The sequence below is a fragment of the Theropithecus gelada genome, chromosome 9 (assembly GCF_003255815.1).
Source record: "Theropithecus gelada isolate Dixy chromosome 9, Tgel_1.0, whole genome shotgun sequence".
Classification (NCBI taxonomy): domain Eukaryota; kingdom Metazoa; phylum Chordata; class Mammalia; order Primates; family Cercopithecidae; genus Theropithecus; species Theropithecus gelada.
Window position 1 is genome coordinate 43,816,457 of NC_037677.1, and position 17,156 is coordinate 43,833,612.

General features: G+C 44.8%; 2 protein-coding genes across 4 annotated transcripts in view; one reads left to right on the forward strand and one right to left on the reverse strand.

Annotated features, from left to right (window-relative positions):
* Positions 1–17,156, reverse strand: part of TIMM23B (translocase of inner mitochondrial membrane 23 homolog B) — a 258,583-nt gene that overhangs the window by 176,797 nt on the left and 64,630 nt on the right. The gene's annotated exons all lie outside the window — the stretch shown is intronic.
* MSMB (microseminoprotein beta) lies at positions 2,163–14,588 on the forward strand. 2 transcript variants are annotated; one of them, XM_025397914.1, is made up of 4 exons: positions 2,163–2,211; positions 8,122–8,227; positions 9,141–9,246; positions 14,352–14,588. In XM_025397914.1, the coding sequence occupies exons 1-4, from the start codon at positions 2,209–2,211 to the stop codon at positions 14,479–14,481; spliced, it is 345 nt and encodes a 114-aa protein (XP_025253699.1). In that variant the 5' UTR covers positions 2,163–2,208; the 3' UTR covers positions 14,482–14,588. The 2 variants fall into 2 exon arrangements, with proteins under 2 accessions (XP_025253699.1, XP_025253700.1); XM_025397915.1 differs by lacking the exon at positions 9,141–9,246 and having other exon boundaries at positions 2,177–2,211; positions 14,352–14,584.

Genomic DNA, 17,156 nt, shown 5'->3' on the forward strand with positions numbered 1-17,156 from the left:
CACACCTGCTCTGAACATCCCTTTCTCAACCCCTAGGGTTGGAGTAGATAAGCTCATGTCAGCAGTGGTGTGGGCTGGTCTTGCCAGGATACTTTTTACTAGGGAATACCTGAGATAACCCAGGTGAAATCCTGTTCTGGGCAGCTGCTCTGTGCCAGGCACCCTGCCGGTCACTGGAAGGGACACTGACAGCAATAGGTCACAGTCACCGTCTTGGTCACAAAGTTCTTAATTGCAAACAATAGAACTTGCTCTAGGTCATTTGAGGTGGAAAGAGATTTATTAGATAATTCAAGCCTCTACTAAAGGCCAGAGACACAGGCTTTCTTGGCATAAGGTCAGGTAGAGCACTGAAACCACACTGCTCCAGCAAGACCACCTTGCTACCAGTCACAGTCATGGCCCCCATGCACTGACACTGCACACTGGACTCCAGAAACCCTTGCCCTAAGAGCCAGAACCCTCCACACCACCATTCCTAGGGAGATTCTGCGTGATGCCAGTGTCCTTGAACCCTCTCTGAAGAGGACTTGTTGAGATGAGAGTGTTTTGGAGCCAAGGTTAGTGCCTGTGCCCTGGAGGCAAGGAGGTGAGGGCAGCAAGTCCTAGTTGCTCTCAATGTAAGGCAGAACTTTCCACTTCACACTATAGGAAGTTCTTCAAACTTGGAGTTTTAAAAGAAACCAAGGGGCTACAGTGCATAATGTGCCCCAATTTCCTGGAATTTAATCAATGAACACTTAACTTATGCAGGTGAAGGCAGAAGTGTGTGGCACCCTTGGTGAGTGAGGAGGCAGCCAGACAGCACTACAGCTCTTCTAGGGAGCAGGAGAGTGACCCCAAGCTGCGCTGGGGGTGGTGAGGCTGATTTTAGGGAGGGTAGAGGATGGTGCTGGAAAGGGCCACTGTGGCCAGCTCAGAAGAGCCTCAAGGACCCTCTGGTTAGGAGCGTGAACTCTCATCTGTGGGCAGAGGGATCTCGGGGTTAAATTTTAGGAACTGTAGCAAGCTGTGGCAGGGTGTGAGGGGACTTCTTGGGATAAAATTGTCTTATGAAATCAATTGCATCCCTCCAAAATTCATTGGTTTAAGCCCTAACCCCCAATATCCCAGAATGTGGCTGCAATGGAGACACGGCCTTTAAAGAGGTGGCTTAAGTAAAATGTAATAGTTATAGTGGCCCCTAATCCAATATGGCTAGTGTCCTTATAAGGAGAGGAAATTTGGGCACGGAGAGAGACACCAGGGATGCATGCCATGTAAGAGGCAGCAAGAGCGTGGCCATCTGCAAATCAAGGAGAGAGGGCTCAGAGGAAAACAAGCTTTCCCCAGTGGCTTGACCTCACATTTCTAGTTTCCAGAGCTGTGAGCAAATAAATTCCTTTCGTCAAAGCCACCCAGTTGCAGTGTTTTGTTGTGGTGGCCAGAGCAAAGAGATAAAGTAGTAAGTCCCTCCAGCACCCTAGGAGGTTCTGCTTGTTGCCATTCTCCAAAGACCATCCTGGCTATGACGAGGGCAGACGTGGTTGTTTGGGAGGAGACCACTGTGGAACAAAGAGAAGGAAGGCTTGCTTGATGCAGCAGGGAGTAGACTACAGATTCAAGAAGGGCTCTGGAAAGGTCCAGCGATTGAGCTTGTCAGGGAAACTCTGTATGTAGTTCTTGCTCTCCTGTGCCCTGCAGGATGGCTTGACCCATTTCTGTTCTCATGCCATACCCTAAGGGCAGTGTCATCTGGGCCACAGATCCAGGCCTAATGGGCCTGATGGAGTGACCTGTGGGCTATTCTTATGCCTTCACAAAACCCACCTTCACCACCTGGCTGTTGTGACTGGCATCCCTGAGGCTCTGTTTCTTTGTGTGTAAAATCAAATAAGGACACGTCATGTGCTAGCAATCCACCAGTATAGGGTGAAGGCTCAGCAAAGAGGAGTTCTCTCCTCCTCTGCTCGTTTAGGTCAGGAGCAAATGCAGATCGGGGTGGGGACAAGGTAAACACATAACTTGGGTGGAGATCTGATTGATTAATAACTCATAAATCATCTGAAACCATACTTTCCTTTTACTAGTCAACCCTCTGTAAACACTCAATGTGTTCTCACCTTGTTATTCCCAATGATGTCGAATGCGTGGTTGCCCTCTCCAGTATAAAAGTTTGATGCAGCTTTTCCTGGATGTACCTGTCTATAAGGAGTCCTGCTTGTCACAATGGTAGGTAACTGGTTTTATATATAAAGGTTAGAAAAGCAAAAGAGAATATGTATTCCTTATTTTAATATGCTGTGATGTGTGCTTCTACCACATAGCATTGAATGGTAAATGTGACCTAGTTAGGAATCTTCTGTTATTACCTGCAATTCAATGTGCAGAGTACGAGTGTCTGGGAGCTTGCGAAAATTGTAATGAGTTTAGCACCAGTTCTATTATCTAAGACGTAAGTTGTTTCTCCTTCCAGTATTCTGGGGATCAATTAGATTTCATAGGTGTCTCTGATTCTTGGGTCCCATGTGAGAAATTTGAAATTAAAAATAGTTTCAGAGCTACATGACTGCATTGTTTTTGAGATGAGGGAACTGAACCTGGGGAGGGGAAGGAGCTGCCACTGGGGTCTCACCGCAAGCCTGTGAATGAGCTGAGATAGGAACCCAGGCATCCCTCTCTCCCTGCTGGGGGCTCCCAAACTTGGCGGGGCAGTGGAACTCCTGGGGGAATTTTGAAGAACACTGACACCCATCTTCCACTCTGACACTCTGATTTAATTGGGCTGCAGTGAGAACAGGGCATCAATTTTAAAAGCTGCCCGGGTGATTTTAATGCTTACTCAAGTTCGGGAATTGTTTCCCTAGGCCTTTTTCACTATCATGTGTTAAGGAAGAATCTTGGGTTTTGGGAGTTTGTTTATTTGTTTGTTTTTGAGACAGGATCTCACTCTGTCATCCAGGCTGGAGCGCAGTGGTGTGGTCACGCTTCACTGATCAGACCTTCCTGGGCTCAGCTGATCCTCCCATCTCAGCTTCCCAAGTAGCTGGGACCACAGGAGAGCGCCACCATGCCCAACTAATTTTTGTATTTTTTAGAGACAAGATTTTGCTATGCTGCCCAGGCTGGTCTTGAAGTCCTGGACTCATGCAATCTGCCCACCTCAGCCTCCCAAAGTGGTGGGATTACAGGTGTGAACCACTGTGCCTGGCCAAGAAAGAATTTTGCTTCAAAATTTATAAAAACCCTTGCAGGCTTTTCTTGTGTCTTAAACTTGATCTTTCTTAAAACATTCTTTGTTAACTCCAGGGAATGAACTGGGCTGCTCTTGGGGCTGCAAGGGAGATGAGGCAAGCAGCAGCCAGCCAAGTGGGAGGAGCCAAGGGAGGCCGGAGAGGGTCCTCAGGAGGAGACCCTGGGCCTCCTCTGGGCCACTCCGCAAGACAAACGAACTCTCAGAAACTGTCCTGAGGCAGAACTGGGGATGGTAAAACAACAGTGGGGTGGGAGGTCCTCCCCATCTCCACTCGCCTGGCTCCTCCAGCCCATCCTCCATGCAGCCTCACAGTGAATTTAGTAAGCTGCGGAGCTGGCAATACCGCTGCCTGCCTAAGATCCTGAGGACCCCCAACTCTTTATTAACTTAAATTTATTTATTTATTTATTTATTTATTTATTTATTTATTTATTATTTTTAGTAAAGATGAGTTTTTGCTATGTTGCCCAGGCTAGTCTCTAACTCCTGGGCCCAAGTGATCCTCCCACCTTGGCCTCCCAAAGTGCTGGGATTGCGGGTGTGAGACATTATGCCTGGCCAGACCCGCAACTCTTGATCGTGGGATAAGACCCTTCCAGGAGCAGTAATTTACCTAAAGAGACACAACTTCTAAGAGCACTGCCAGTCTGCTTCACCTCAAGGCTAGCAGCACCATCTAGAAAACACAAGCCCATTCTGGCATCGTGGTGTAATCTCCTGTGCCTGCACACATCAGGAGCTCAGGATTACTAAATGCAGGAATGGAAGACATGAAGGGAGGGAAGGCTGGTGGCAGAATAGAAGACAGGAATGAAAAGAAGCTTTAGAGCCTCTCTACTCAGGGGTGGGCCTCACACCAGCAGCGTGGGCATCACCTGGGAGTTTCCATGTAGGTCTGAAGACCTACTGAAGCAGAATCTGCAGGTTATTTAACAAGCTCTCTGGTCAGGCACAGTGGCTCATGCCCATAATCCCAGTACTTTGGGAGGCTGAAGTGGGCGGATCATTTGAGGTCAGGAATTTGAGACCAGCCTGGCCAACATGATGAAACTCTGTCTCTACCACAAATACAGAAAATAGCCGGGTGTGGTGGTGCACTCCTGTAATCTCAGCTACTCAGGAGGCTAAGGCAGGAGAATCACTTGAACCCAGAAGGTGGAGGTTGCAGTGAGCCAAGATTGCGCCACTGCACTCTACTCTGGGTGACAGAACGAGATTCTGTCTCAAAAACAAACAAAACAAAACAAAACAAAATAAACTCCCAGAAATTTATATGCACATTAAAGCAGCATTGGGTTGGTCATTGTACCTGGGTTCTCACCTGGGAGACTAGGTAAAGATACTGAGGCACTGACCCTGAGATTGTGTGTTTCCTATGAGCTCCCTGGGTAACTCTAATGCTTACCCAAGTGGGAGAACCCCTCTTTTTACAGGGGAGGAAAACCAAATTTCAGAGAGAGAGAAAGAGAGAGTCAGTGTTAGGCTATTTCTGTCAAGTGGGTAATCTCAAAATTAAATAATTTGCTCTCTGCTGTCACCATGTTTGGACTCTCCCCTGGTGGTTCAATCTCATGCCTCTGCTCTAGAGCTGCAGGAGACTTGGGGATTTTGCACGTGTCACTTGTCCTGGGATGCAGTCCTGCTTGTCCCTGTTGACTCTCCTGCTTTGTGACTCAGTGAAACAAGATCCACAAGATTCCAGTGATCCCCAGTCCCCCAGGAGCCCTCTTTCTGCATGAAGGGAGTAAAAATGCTGTCAACAAGGCTGGCTTTTTGGGGGAAAAAACGTTTAGGTTTCCACCCTGATTTCGAGCTGAAGGTTACTCAAAAGAAGAATGAAACAGAACAAGTACCACTCCAAGTCCTGGCTTGAGCTGAATGTATCAAGCGTTGTGTTGTTTTTAAAGAATTTCTTTCTTTCTTTCTGGCTATAAAACTCATACATTTTATTGTAGAAAATTTAGAAAATAAGAGGAAAAGTCCAAAGAAGAAAATTGTCTTAATCCTCCCATCCAAAAATGACTTGTTATTTGGTACAAAACCCTCAGTGTGTTCTGAGCATCTCTCTCCGCATCACGGGAATCACGTATTTCATAGCCTGCTTCATTTCATGTCATGACATGTGGTCATCATTTGCTCATGTGACTTCACCTTCTACCCTGCTGGCTCACCAGGTGTTTTTCTGAGTCACTGTTCTCCACCAGCTCTGTTCTTGGGCATTTTGTTTCTTTCCATTTTTCCACTGCAGTGAGCATCCTTGTGGAGGAGTCTGTCTCTGTGTCTGTGCCATTTTTAGGATCACATCTTGGAGACGAAAAGGTGAAATCAAATGTCGTAAATGGTTTTAAGAATGTGGATATATCATAGCAAATTGTTCTCCATAACAATTGTTCAAAGAAAGTCATTCTTGTGCATATCACCTCCCATAGATGTCTCTATTTCCCTCTGGGTATTATAAATTAAAAGATTATTCTCACCATCCCATTATGTTTATATTTCATCTACATATTTACATTTATTTTGTTATCAGTAAGTTGAACTGTTTCATGTGTTTATTCGTCATTTCTGTGTGTGTGTGTGTGTGTGTGTGTGTGAAATGCCACTTTATTTCTCTTGCCATTTTTCTGTTTAAGATGTTTTTCTTCCCCCATTGGTATGTAATGATATTGTTCTGAAAATTTGATATCTTTCTAATTTCAGTTATGTTCTTATGACGTTTATATTCTCAAATCTATTTTTCTTTTATGCTTAGAATAAGTATTTATGTATATATGCTGTGATTATTTTATGATCTTATTGTAAAAACTTAAGCCTTGAATCCTTTTAGAATTCATTTCACTAATGGGGACTCAAGTAGGAAATTAACTTTGTTTCTTCCCCAAATAGTTCGCCACTTGTTCTAATACCATTTATTGAATAATCGCTCTCCACAGAACTCAAATAACATGTTTATTTTATAATAAACTTCTACGTACATTTATACGTTCTAGGTTTTCTTTTTTCTTTTTTATCTTATCCAACTACCTTTGGAACTTTCTGGGTTTTCTATTTTTATCCCTGTGTTTGCCCCCCCCTTTTTTTTTTTTAAGACAGGGTTTCGCTCTGTTGCCCAGGCTGGAGTGCAGTAGTGCTATCATGGCTCACTGCAGCCTCAACCTTCCTGAGTTCAAGCGATTCTCCACCTCAGCCTCCCAAGTAGCAGAGACTATAGGGGCACACCACTGCGCCCACCTAATTTTTGTATTTTTTGTAGAGATGGGGTTTCACCATATTGCCCAAGCTGGTCTTGAACTCCTGAGCTCAGGCAATCTGCTTGCCTCAGCTTCCCAAATTGCTGAGATTACAGGAGTGAGCCACTGTGCCCTGCCTATCTTTCTATTCTTATATGAGTAACATACTACTTCAAGTAACATCACTTCATAATAAATTTCAGGAATCTTGCAGAATAAATGCCTTCATTCCCATTGTCAAAAGACAAAATTACAACACATTTAGTTTAAAGATCTTAATTGACTTTTTTTTTTTTTTTTTTTTTTTTTTAGAAGGAGTTTCACTGTCTCTCCCAAGCTGGAGTGCAATGGCACAATCTTGGCTCACTGCAACCTCCCCCTCCCAGGCTTAAGCGATTCTTCCGCCTCAGCCTTCAGAGTACCTGGGATTACAGTCGCGTGCCACCATGCCCAGCTAATTTTTCAGTATTTTAGTAGAGAATGGGTTTCATCATGTTGCCCAGGGTGGTTTTGAACTCCTGAGCTCAGGCAGTCCACCCGCCTCAGCCTCCCAAAGTGCTAGGATTACAGGCATGAGCCACCATGCCTGGCCCTTAATTAACTTTTACTTGTAAGTCTATAATCAGCAATACCTCATTCCATAAAATAGATTGAGTGTTCCACAGAGTTGACCAGAGAAGTTTGGCTTTATAGACAGAAAAGAGCCAGAAAAAGCAGAAACAGAGAACAAAAAGTAAATTGGTCTTTTCAAAGTGACTTTGCTTATAAGTTAAAGCAGAGGGGACTTTCTCATCATGTCAGCTAAAACTGGCCTGTTGGGCATTTGGCTATTACCTCTCACTCTCTCCTAATTTCTTAGAAGGTTGGATAAGCAACTTAGTTTTGGCTTAGTGGCAGAGAACTTCAGCAAGGGCGACTGCATTTTGGTTTGGTCTGTTGGGCCTAGTGCAGGAGCTCAGTCCAAACACCAATGGCCTCCTATACATTTTATTTAACACCATCTTCCCTTTCAAAAGTTCCCAGAAATTACCATGTTAAGGTTTGTTTGTTTGTTTATTTAGCTCATCTCAAAAAGATGGCAAAGTCAACTAGATACTTTTCCTTGTTCTAAATTTCAGTAGAGATTAACTGGTTTGTTCATGGAGTCATAAAAGATGCCATTATGACCTGGGAAATGAAGTTCTTAGCCTCACAGTCTGTGTTTATAGCCTGGCCCCAATTTTTTCCAGTCATATCTCCAACTAATCCAGTTAACTACAATAAGCCTTCAACTATATATTTGTGTTGCTTCTCTTCTATATCTTTGTTAATATTTCATTCTTCTCATGAAACTCCTCATTCTGTCCTTGAAGTCTTACATATGCTGCAAAGCAGCTAAAAATTGCCTTATTTGTAAGGGTTTCCTGAACTTCCTCTGCAATGAAACAGCACACTTATCGTTGTTGCCCCATGCCTGTTGACTCCTGTTTGCCTCTTTCTGTAGTTCATGCTAGTGACTTGTGCAGGTCTTGTTCCCTCGCTAGGTCATCCGAGGTTAGGAACTCCACCTCATAACCTCTCACCAGAACCCAGCCGAGGTCCTGGTACACAGCACTTAGTCAAGGATTATCCTCTGAATTAATTCATTCTCCACCCTGACCTTTCTTCACATTACAGAATGTTCTCCTGGGCGGCTTCGTGATCTTTGCCACCTTCGTGACTTTATGCAATGCATCGTGCTCTTTCATACCTAATGAGAGATTTCCAGGAGATTCTACCAGGGGTAAATCTTGGCTTTTCAATGTTTATTATGTTATTGCAGCCTGGCAGATGGACCTGTCTGCAGATGAAAGCCTTTGTGTTTCCGTTTGTTTGTTTTTTGAGATAGTCATGCTCTGTCTCCCAGGCTGGAGTGCAGTGGCACCATTTCGGCTCACTGCAACCTCCTCCTCCTGGGTTCCAGTGATTCTACCTCCTCAGCCTCCCAAGCAGCTGGGACTACAGGTGTGTGCCACCATGCCTGGCTAATTTTTGTATTTTTGGTAAAGACAGGGCTTTGCCACACTGGCCAGGCTGGTCTTGAACTCCTGACCCCAGGTCATCCGCCTGCCTCGGCCTCCCAAAGTGTTGGGATTACAGGCGTGAGCCACTGTGCCTGGCCTCACTTGGGGAACCTTCTAAGAACACAGTAGCCTGGGTCCTGCACCCAGAAATACTGATTTCATTCTTCTAGGGTAAAGTTGAGACATGGGTGGTTTTCAAGTACCCAAGATGTTTCACATGTGGGTTGAAACATCCCAGGGTTGAAAACCACCGATGCAAAGCAAAGGGAAGTGTAGAAGTAAGATACTTATCCAGAGATAATCCAGCAGGAAAAAACATAGTCCCAAGTACCCGTAGGCTCACATGGTTACCTGATTCAAAAAAAGGGCCTTATTTTTTTCTTGAAATATCTGTTCTGAAATAAAACTTAGAAGGATGTAAGCTTTCTGTAAGAAAACATCAGCAGCATGAACTGAACAGTACTGGAATTAGCTATGGGTGAATACAGGAGCACCATTCTTAGATACCTTTAAAATCATTGTGCTCCTCTCTCTCTGGGAGGGGTGTAGATAGTAGGGGCAGGACTCAATGTCCTGATAAGCCTTGTTCTCATTGCATGACTCGCACTGATGTTGTTGTGTGTATTGTTTTAGAATGCACGGATCTCAAAGGAAACAAACACCCGATAAACTCGAAGTGGCAGACTGACAACTGTGAGAGATGCACTTGCTACGAAACAGAAATTATCTGTTGCACCCTGTAAGTCTCAAGCCAGTGCTGGCCAAGAGGGGGATATAGCTGTTCTCTGAGGAACAGCTACTCCCTCTTGCAAAATTCCAACCTTCAGGGGTTTAGTTTTTGTTTTAGTTTTTTATAGACTTTTTATAGAGTAGTTTTAGATTCACAGCAAAACTAAGCAGAGGTATAGAAATTTCCCATATGCCTCCCACCCTCACACATGCACGACCTCCCCGTTATCAACATCGTCCACTGCAGTGGTATATTTGTTATGACTGATGAACCTACATTACACATCATTATCACCTGAGTCCATAATTTATGTTAGGGCTTACTCTTGGTGTTGTGGTATTGGGGGGTTAGCTTTCAGTCCTGTTTCTTTTTAAAAAATTGTGGGCCAGGCACAGTGGCTCACGCCTGTAATCCCAACACTTTGGGAGACCGAGGCAGGTGGATCACGAGTTCAGCAGATCAAGACCATCCTGGCTAACACGTGAAACCCCGTCTCTACTAAAAATACAAAAAAAAAAAAAAAATTAGCCAGCCGTGGTGGCAGGTGCCTGTAGTCCCAGCTACTCGGGAGGCTGAGGCAGGAGAATGGCGTGAACCCGGGAGGCAGAGCTTGCGGTGAGCAGAGATTGCGCCACTGCACTCCAACCTGGGCAACAGAGTGAGACTCCGTATCAAAAAAACAAAACAAAACAAAAAATTGTGGTAAAATATACACAACATAAAATGTACCATGTTAACAATTTTAAATGTATACTTGAGCAGCAGTAAGTACATTCACACTGTTATGGCATCACTGCCATCCACTTCCAGAACTTGTGCATCTTCCAAAACTGAAGCTCTGTACCCATTAAGCAGTCACTCTCCATCCCCTGCTCCCCAGCCCCTGGCAACCACCATTTTACTTTCTGTCTCTATGATTTTGACTACTCTAGGTCCCTCATATAAGTGGAATCATACAGTAATTGCTTTTTTGAGACTGGCTCATTTCACTTCGCATAATATCCTCGTGGTTCATCTATGTTGTAGCATGCGTCAACATTTCCTTCTTGTTCAAGGCTGAATCATATTCTGTAATATGGAGAGACCACATTTTGCATCTCTATTCATCTGTTGATGGACACTTGGGTTGTTTTCCACCTCAGTCTGATTTATTTTCTGTTGTTTTTGAAACTTGATAAGTAGCTTTATTCCAGACGGGCTCCTGAAGACAGGAAAGAGTATCTAAGTGGTCTGACACTATTCTAGAGATTGGCCCGGTCATCACTTTAGTCTGGGCCTTGTAGATGTGCAAAAACAGCAGTGGCTCTGAGCATAGGCAGAGGGATTAGATGTGAGGGGTAAAGGGAGGATCTGTAGTGTGCCTTGCACCATAAAACTTATGCTGCTTCACTGCTCAAGTTTAACTCACGTCAACCCAAAGGCTATGCAGATGTTTTCTGCTGGGTTGCTATGGACACCAGAAGTCTAGATCTTGAGCAGACAGAACACAGAGTACCCTCAGTGCGGTCCTCATTTACCTGTTTCCTCAGCAGCTATGTCCATACCAGCTACCTAACTCCCGACCCCCCAAATCCATCTAACTTCTTCCTGTAGCCTTGGCTTGTAGTGTTTTGCAGGAACAGGAATGGATCTGATGGCAGAAGCATTGGTGTCAAGGGGCATTTCCCAAACTTGTCTAATCACAGACTCACCTGGGAAGCTTGACAAAATACAGATTCCTGGGCTCCATCCCAGAACCGACTGATCAGAATCTGTAGGGGAGGGGCCAAGGAATCTGAATTTTAACAGGTGCCTCGAGAATCTTATGAGGACACCCTGAGTAGAGAAGCAAGCACTTAACTTAGATCAGAACACCTGAGTCCTACTGAACCTGAAGTGCCTGGAGAGTTCCATCCACATTTATTGAGCAGGCCCCATGCTAGGTGCCAATGGAACAGAGGAATATTGGACTGGGAGATGGCTGGCTGCTCAGAGCAGGCTCCTGGGCATCGCATTGGCCAGATCACTGGGTATTACAGCTGAGCCTTGATTTTGTGGCTCCAGGGATTTGTGATTGTCTTTATATCAAGTGTTAATGTCACTCTGGTAGAGTGTGATTGTATCCCAGCCAGGTGAATCACTGGTGACTGATCCCTCCCTCACAAAGGAGCGCAGCTCCCTGGCGGCTAAAGTGTCCATGTCACCCAGATTTGGCATCCCAGCCCTCTTCTAAGATTCTCCACTGTAGGCTGGGATTCTCGTGGGCCTGGTATGGAAAAGAGCCAGGCTGCTCCTTGCAGTGAAGAGGGAAGAACCTCACTGTTGGAGTCAGGGTAACTTGAGTCTGAATCTCCATTCCCTTGTATACTAGTTGTGTGACCCTGAGTAAGTTTCTGAATGTCTCTGAGCCTCTGTTTCCTCACAGTATAATCAGGTATAATCAGGTGGCTATGAGAATTAAATGAGATTCTGTATATATATTCTTTAACCCAACAAACACTTAAGGTCTTCTCTGTGCCAATTCTGTGTCATGTGAGCCTGGGACAGTAACTGACACCTGGTCAGTTTTCAAAGTGCCCTTTCCCTTTCTCCTGCCATGTTGCCTATTCCATTTGGCACACTGCTCCACAAAGGGGAAATGAATCAACACCTTCTTCCCTGGAAATGCCTCACTTCCTACCAAGTTTGTTTTTCTCATCAACTTTTTTCTCCTCCATGGAAAAATACAAACTTTGATTAAGCTTTTTCTGGAAGAAGTTTTTGGACCCACTGCACCCTCTGTGGAACGCTGCCCAGATCTCAAGGTGCTCAGTGGCAGTGGAGCCTGAGGCTGGGGGCCCAGGCAGAGGCTCCAGGGCAGGGCATGGGAAATGTCCTGGGCTCCACGCTGCCTGGACCCAGGGCTAGCTCCTTGACTTGGGTGAGGAAAAGGCAGTGGGAGACAAAAGGCCAAGGTCATCCAACCACTGATTCTGGATAGCTGAATATCCGATGTTGACAGTTTCTCTTCCCTCTCTCTCTCTGCAGTTTCATCTATACAGCTAAGTCTGGTTTGCATTGAAATAAGCATCCAGTAATACGCCCTTTGCCTTACCAACTTGTACTTGCACACAGGCAGCAGAGATTCACCATTTCACTTCCTACCACCAACTAAAAGAATTGTATCTCTTCAACAAGCACGACTTTATTTTTAACCTTTTTTTTTTATTGTGGTAAAATGTATACTACATAAAATGTGTCAGTGTAACCATTTTAAAACGTACAATTCAGCAGCATTAAGTACATTCACAGTACTATGAATGTACTTAATTTCCAAATCTTTTTAATGACTCCAACCTGAAACTCTATATCCATTAAAAATAACTCAGATTCCCCATCCCCCAAAATCCATGGTAACCTCAAATCTACTTTCTATCTCTATGAATTTGCCTACTCTAGATATTTCATATAATTCACACGATGTTTGTCTTTCCGTGTCTGGCTTATTTCACTCAGCATGTTGTCAAGGTTCATTCATGTTGTAGCATGTATCAGTACTTCATTCTTGTTTCTGCCGGAATAATATTCCATGGCATGGCCATACCACATTTTGCCTATCCATTTATTTGTTGAACACCTGAGTTGCTTCTGCCTATTGGCTAAAGTAAGAAATGTTGTTCTGAATATTAGCATACAATGTTTATCAATATACAAACATTGGCATATAATGTTTGAGTCCCTGCTTTCAATTCTTTTGGGACATATGCCCAGGAGTAGCTTTCTGGGTCATATGGTAATTTTTTGTTTAACTTATTGAGGAGCTGCCAAGCTGTTTTCCACAGCAGCTGCACCATTTTACATTCCTACCAGCCAGCAATCACCTTTAAACATGAAAGGTTTTAAATGACATTTCCCCCAATTTTCTAAGTAAAACATATGAATTATAGAACCATGGGGAAGTATAGGAGAAAAAAGAAGAAAAACGTACTCATAATCCTGACTACGTAAAGATAATAACTATTAATATTCTATATTATTTATTTATTTGTATTAAAAAATTGAGACAGGGTCTCACTATGTTGCCCAGGCTGGTCTCAAACTCCTGGGATCAAGCTGTCGTCTCACTTTAGCCCCCTGAGTAGCTGGGATTACAGGCATGTGACACCATGCCTGGGCTCCTGTCATCATTTCTTTATGTCTCTTTTCTATATTTTTTTCTTTTACATAGTGGATATCGAATTTTATATTACAATTTTGTGGGCTGATTTTTCCACTTAATATTCTAGCATTGGGCTGGGCATGGGCTCACGCCTCTAATCCCAGCACTTTGGGAGGCCAAGGTGGGTGGATCATTTGAGGTCAGGAGTTCGAGACCAGCCTGGCCAACATGGTGAGACCCCCCCCCCATCTCCACTAAAAATATAAAAATTAGCTGGGTGTAGTGACGCGCTCCTGTAATCCCAGCTACTCAAGAGGCTGAGGCAGGAGAATTGCTTAAACCTGGGAGACGGAGGCTGAAATGAGCTGAGATTGTGCCACTGCACTCCATCCTGGGTGACAGAGTGAAATTCGTCTCAAAAAATTAAAGTAATAATAATAAATATTCCAGCATTAGTATCATCTCATCTCATCTCATCTCATCAGAACTCTTCAAAATATTTCTATGAACTGCAGCTCAATTAGAGGTGGTCTCTGATTTTCATCAGCTTCTCCCTCGGCTCCATGACACTGGCCCGGAGTGACTCATGGCTCCGGTTGCTTGAGAGAGCTCCTTTGCCAACAGGCCTCCAAGTCAGGGCTGGGATTTGTTTCCTTTCCACATTCTAGCAACAATATGCTGGCCGCTTCCTGAACAGGGAGGGTGGGAGGAGCCAGCATGGAACAAGCTGCCACTTTCCAGAGTAGCCAGACTTGCCCCTGGGCCTGTCAGCACCTACTGCTGACCTTCTGTGCCTGCAGGATGGAATGTAGGGGTGGGCTGTGTGACTTTATGGTACAAAGTGGTCCAGGTTCCTGGAGGCCACACTCTGGGGCTGCCAGCCAAAGGGTGCCCTTAAGCTGGAGCATAGGTGACTTCCTGAACAGAGCTGGCACTGGGGAGAGGGTGCTGGGGGTCCTTCCTCTTCTAACAGGCCCCTGTTTTGTCTCAATGACAGTATTGCTACACCTGTGGGTTATGACAAAAAAAATTGCCAGAGAATCTTCAAGAAGGAGGACTGCAAGTATATTGTGGTGGAGAAGAAGAACCCAAAAAAGACCTGTCCTATCGATCAATGGATACTCTAATGTGCTTCTAGTAGGCACAGGGCTCCCAGGCCAGGCGTCATTCTCCTCTGGTCTATGATTGTGTAGCCATGCCTATCAGTAAAAAGATTTTTGAGCAAACACTTGAATATGTGTGTACTTTTAATTTATAACTTGTCTATGCATTGATTTAATACACATTATAAAGAATATAAAACATTTTAAAAGAGAGACAAAAATACACATGAATGGCCAGGCACAGTGGCTCATGCGTATAATCCCAGCACTTTGGGAGGCCGAGGCAGATGGATCATTTGAGGTCAGGAGATCAAGACCAGCCTGGCCAACATAGTGAAACCCCATCTCCACTAAAAATACAAAATTAGCCGGGCATGCTGGCAGGCACCTGTAGTCCCAGCTACTCGGAAGGCTGAGGCGGGAGAATCACTTGAACTTGGGAGGCGGCGGTTGCAGTGAGCCAAGATCACATCAGTGCACGCCAGCCTGGGTGACAGAGTGAGACTCCGTCTCAAAACACAAGCAACCAACAAAAAAACCCAAACCCAAACAAAACAAAACAAAATAAATATGAATAAAAGTTCTATTTTTCCTAAGCTCTATAATAGGTCATTGTGCATCCCTTACTTGGGGGACCACTGCCACTCTTACTGTTTCTGATGTCTGCATTCTGCTGCCCGTGTCCTGCTGTCTGGTGAATGATGAAAAAAATGTGTGTCTTCAAGCTGGAATTAGATCCCTTCTTTTCTTTACAGTGTTCCTGTTTATCCCTCCTTCCTCTTCATCAGGAAGTATCTTCTGTGATGTGTCCCCCACATTCCTCTGTGTTTGCTTGAGGTCAAAGCAGTTTAGAACAAGACAGCCTGAAGAAAGTGCCCCCAAGACCACATGCAGCCCGAGGGGAATTAAAGGCCAGAGGCTCTGCCTTGCAGATAGAGCGTGGCCTGGGTGCAAGGCCCCAGTATCAGTTATCTCTTGCTACACACAGACCACCCAAAACTTAGTGGCTTAAAGCAATGACAACATCAATTCTCTTTTGATTGTTTCTGTGTTAGAAAACATCTGTTAACTCAACAGGTCTGTACTGAGCACCTGGGTCAGGCAGTGCTCTGGACCTGGGGATAAAGCAGTGAACCAGAGAGATCTCAGGAGAGAACCTTGCTCTCCTGGGGCTTGGAGTTAGCTGTGTGTACGTGACAGATCAGAAATGAGCAAACAGTCATCTGTTGAACAATCGGTGGGCAACTGATAAAAAGCTTTATTTTCCCCTGTCCCCTATCTGTTCAAACATGCTATGTGGGCCAGTTGAGCAATCTAGACAGGTCCCTAAGCTTTCTTGGTCACCTTCGGATAGTTTAAAAAAGTGGTCTGAGTTACATTTTGAGTTACACAAAGTCTCATTCCAGGGGCTGCATCTGAATTGAGAGGCAATGGGGGACAGGAGAGTTAAGGGCTCCTTCTGCCTGAGGTAATGTTCTAGGCTGACTTTTCATGGGACTTTTGTGGGCCTCTCTTTCCACAGCTCTCCTTCCACTCACAGCCTATGGCTGTTATCTTAGCTTCTGCATCAGAATCTGTGTCTCCTGTTGTTTTCTAATGAGGTTGCCTTGCCCCTTGTAGGAGTCACTCTTGGGTGAGATCCATAAAACCCTGCTATGAACATCTCCTTTGCTGAGGAATGTGGGGAAGCAGTTGGCAACTGAGTATGGACGACCTCTGTCAAAACTGAGGCAGAAAGAAGTGCTATTTTAACATCTGGTCACAAGTAAATAATGTGGGTTATTATCCGGGCTGTAAACTGGACGTGGTGGCTTATGCTTGTAATCCCAGGTGAGGTGGGAGGATCGCTTGTGCCTAGGCGTTCGAGACCAGTCTGGGTAACACAGCAAGACCCTGTCTCTACAAAAAAAAAATTTTAAACCAGGCATCATGGTGCACGTTGGTAATCCCAGCTACTCAGCAGGTTGAGGCAGGAGAATCGCTTGAACCCAGGAGGCAGAAGCTGCAGCGAGCCGAGATTGCACCACTGCACTCCAGCCTGGGCGACAGTGTCAGACCCTATCTCAAAGAAAAAAGAAAAGAAATAAAGAATCTGGGTTCTGACATTTATTTATTTACTCAATGTATTTTTTTCTTTTCTTTGCTTTTCTTTTTTTTTGGGACCCAGTGTTGCTCTGTCACCCAGGCAGTGTAGTGGCGCGATCTTGGCTCACTGCAATCTCCGCCTCCGGGGTTCAAGCAATTCCGCCTCAGCCTCCCGAGCAGCAGGGACTACACGCGCGCGCCACCACGCCCGGCTAATTTTTTGTATTTTTAGTAGAGAAGGAGTTTCACCGTGTTAGTCAGGATGGTCTCCATCTTCCGACCTCGTGATTCGCCCGCCTCGGGTTCCCAACGTGCTGGGATTATAGGCATGAGTCACCGCGCCCGGCCTATTTACTTTAGAAAAACAAATGTTGCAAAGGTGGAATCATACAACATATGGCCTTTTGTGTCTTACGATATTCATTTTTGCATCTGAACGTTCAAGTTAAATAATATCTACCTTGTGAGGGCATTTGAATCACTCAGAATGGTCCTCGGCACAAAACTTGCCTTCAAAAAATATTTGCTTCATTTAATTTCGATTTATTCACGAAGGGCTAAGGCACGTTGTGCAAGGGCTGGGAGAAAGTGTGCGCCTGCGCTCTGCGCCTTCT

Bases quoted from the DNA above. Each gene is read 5' to 3' on its own strand.
- MSMB (XM_025397914.1), top strand. The intron at 8,228-9,140 runs GTAAATCTTGGC...GTATTGTTTTAG, and splicing joins TCCAGGAGATTCTACCAGGG to AATGCACGGATCTCAAAGGA. The intron at 9,247-14,351 runs GTAAGTCTCAAG...TCTCAATGACAG, and splicing joins GAAATTATCTGTTGCACCCT to TATTGCTACACCTGTGGGTT.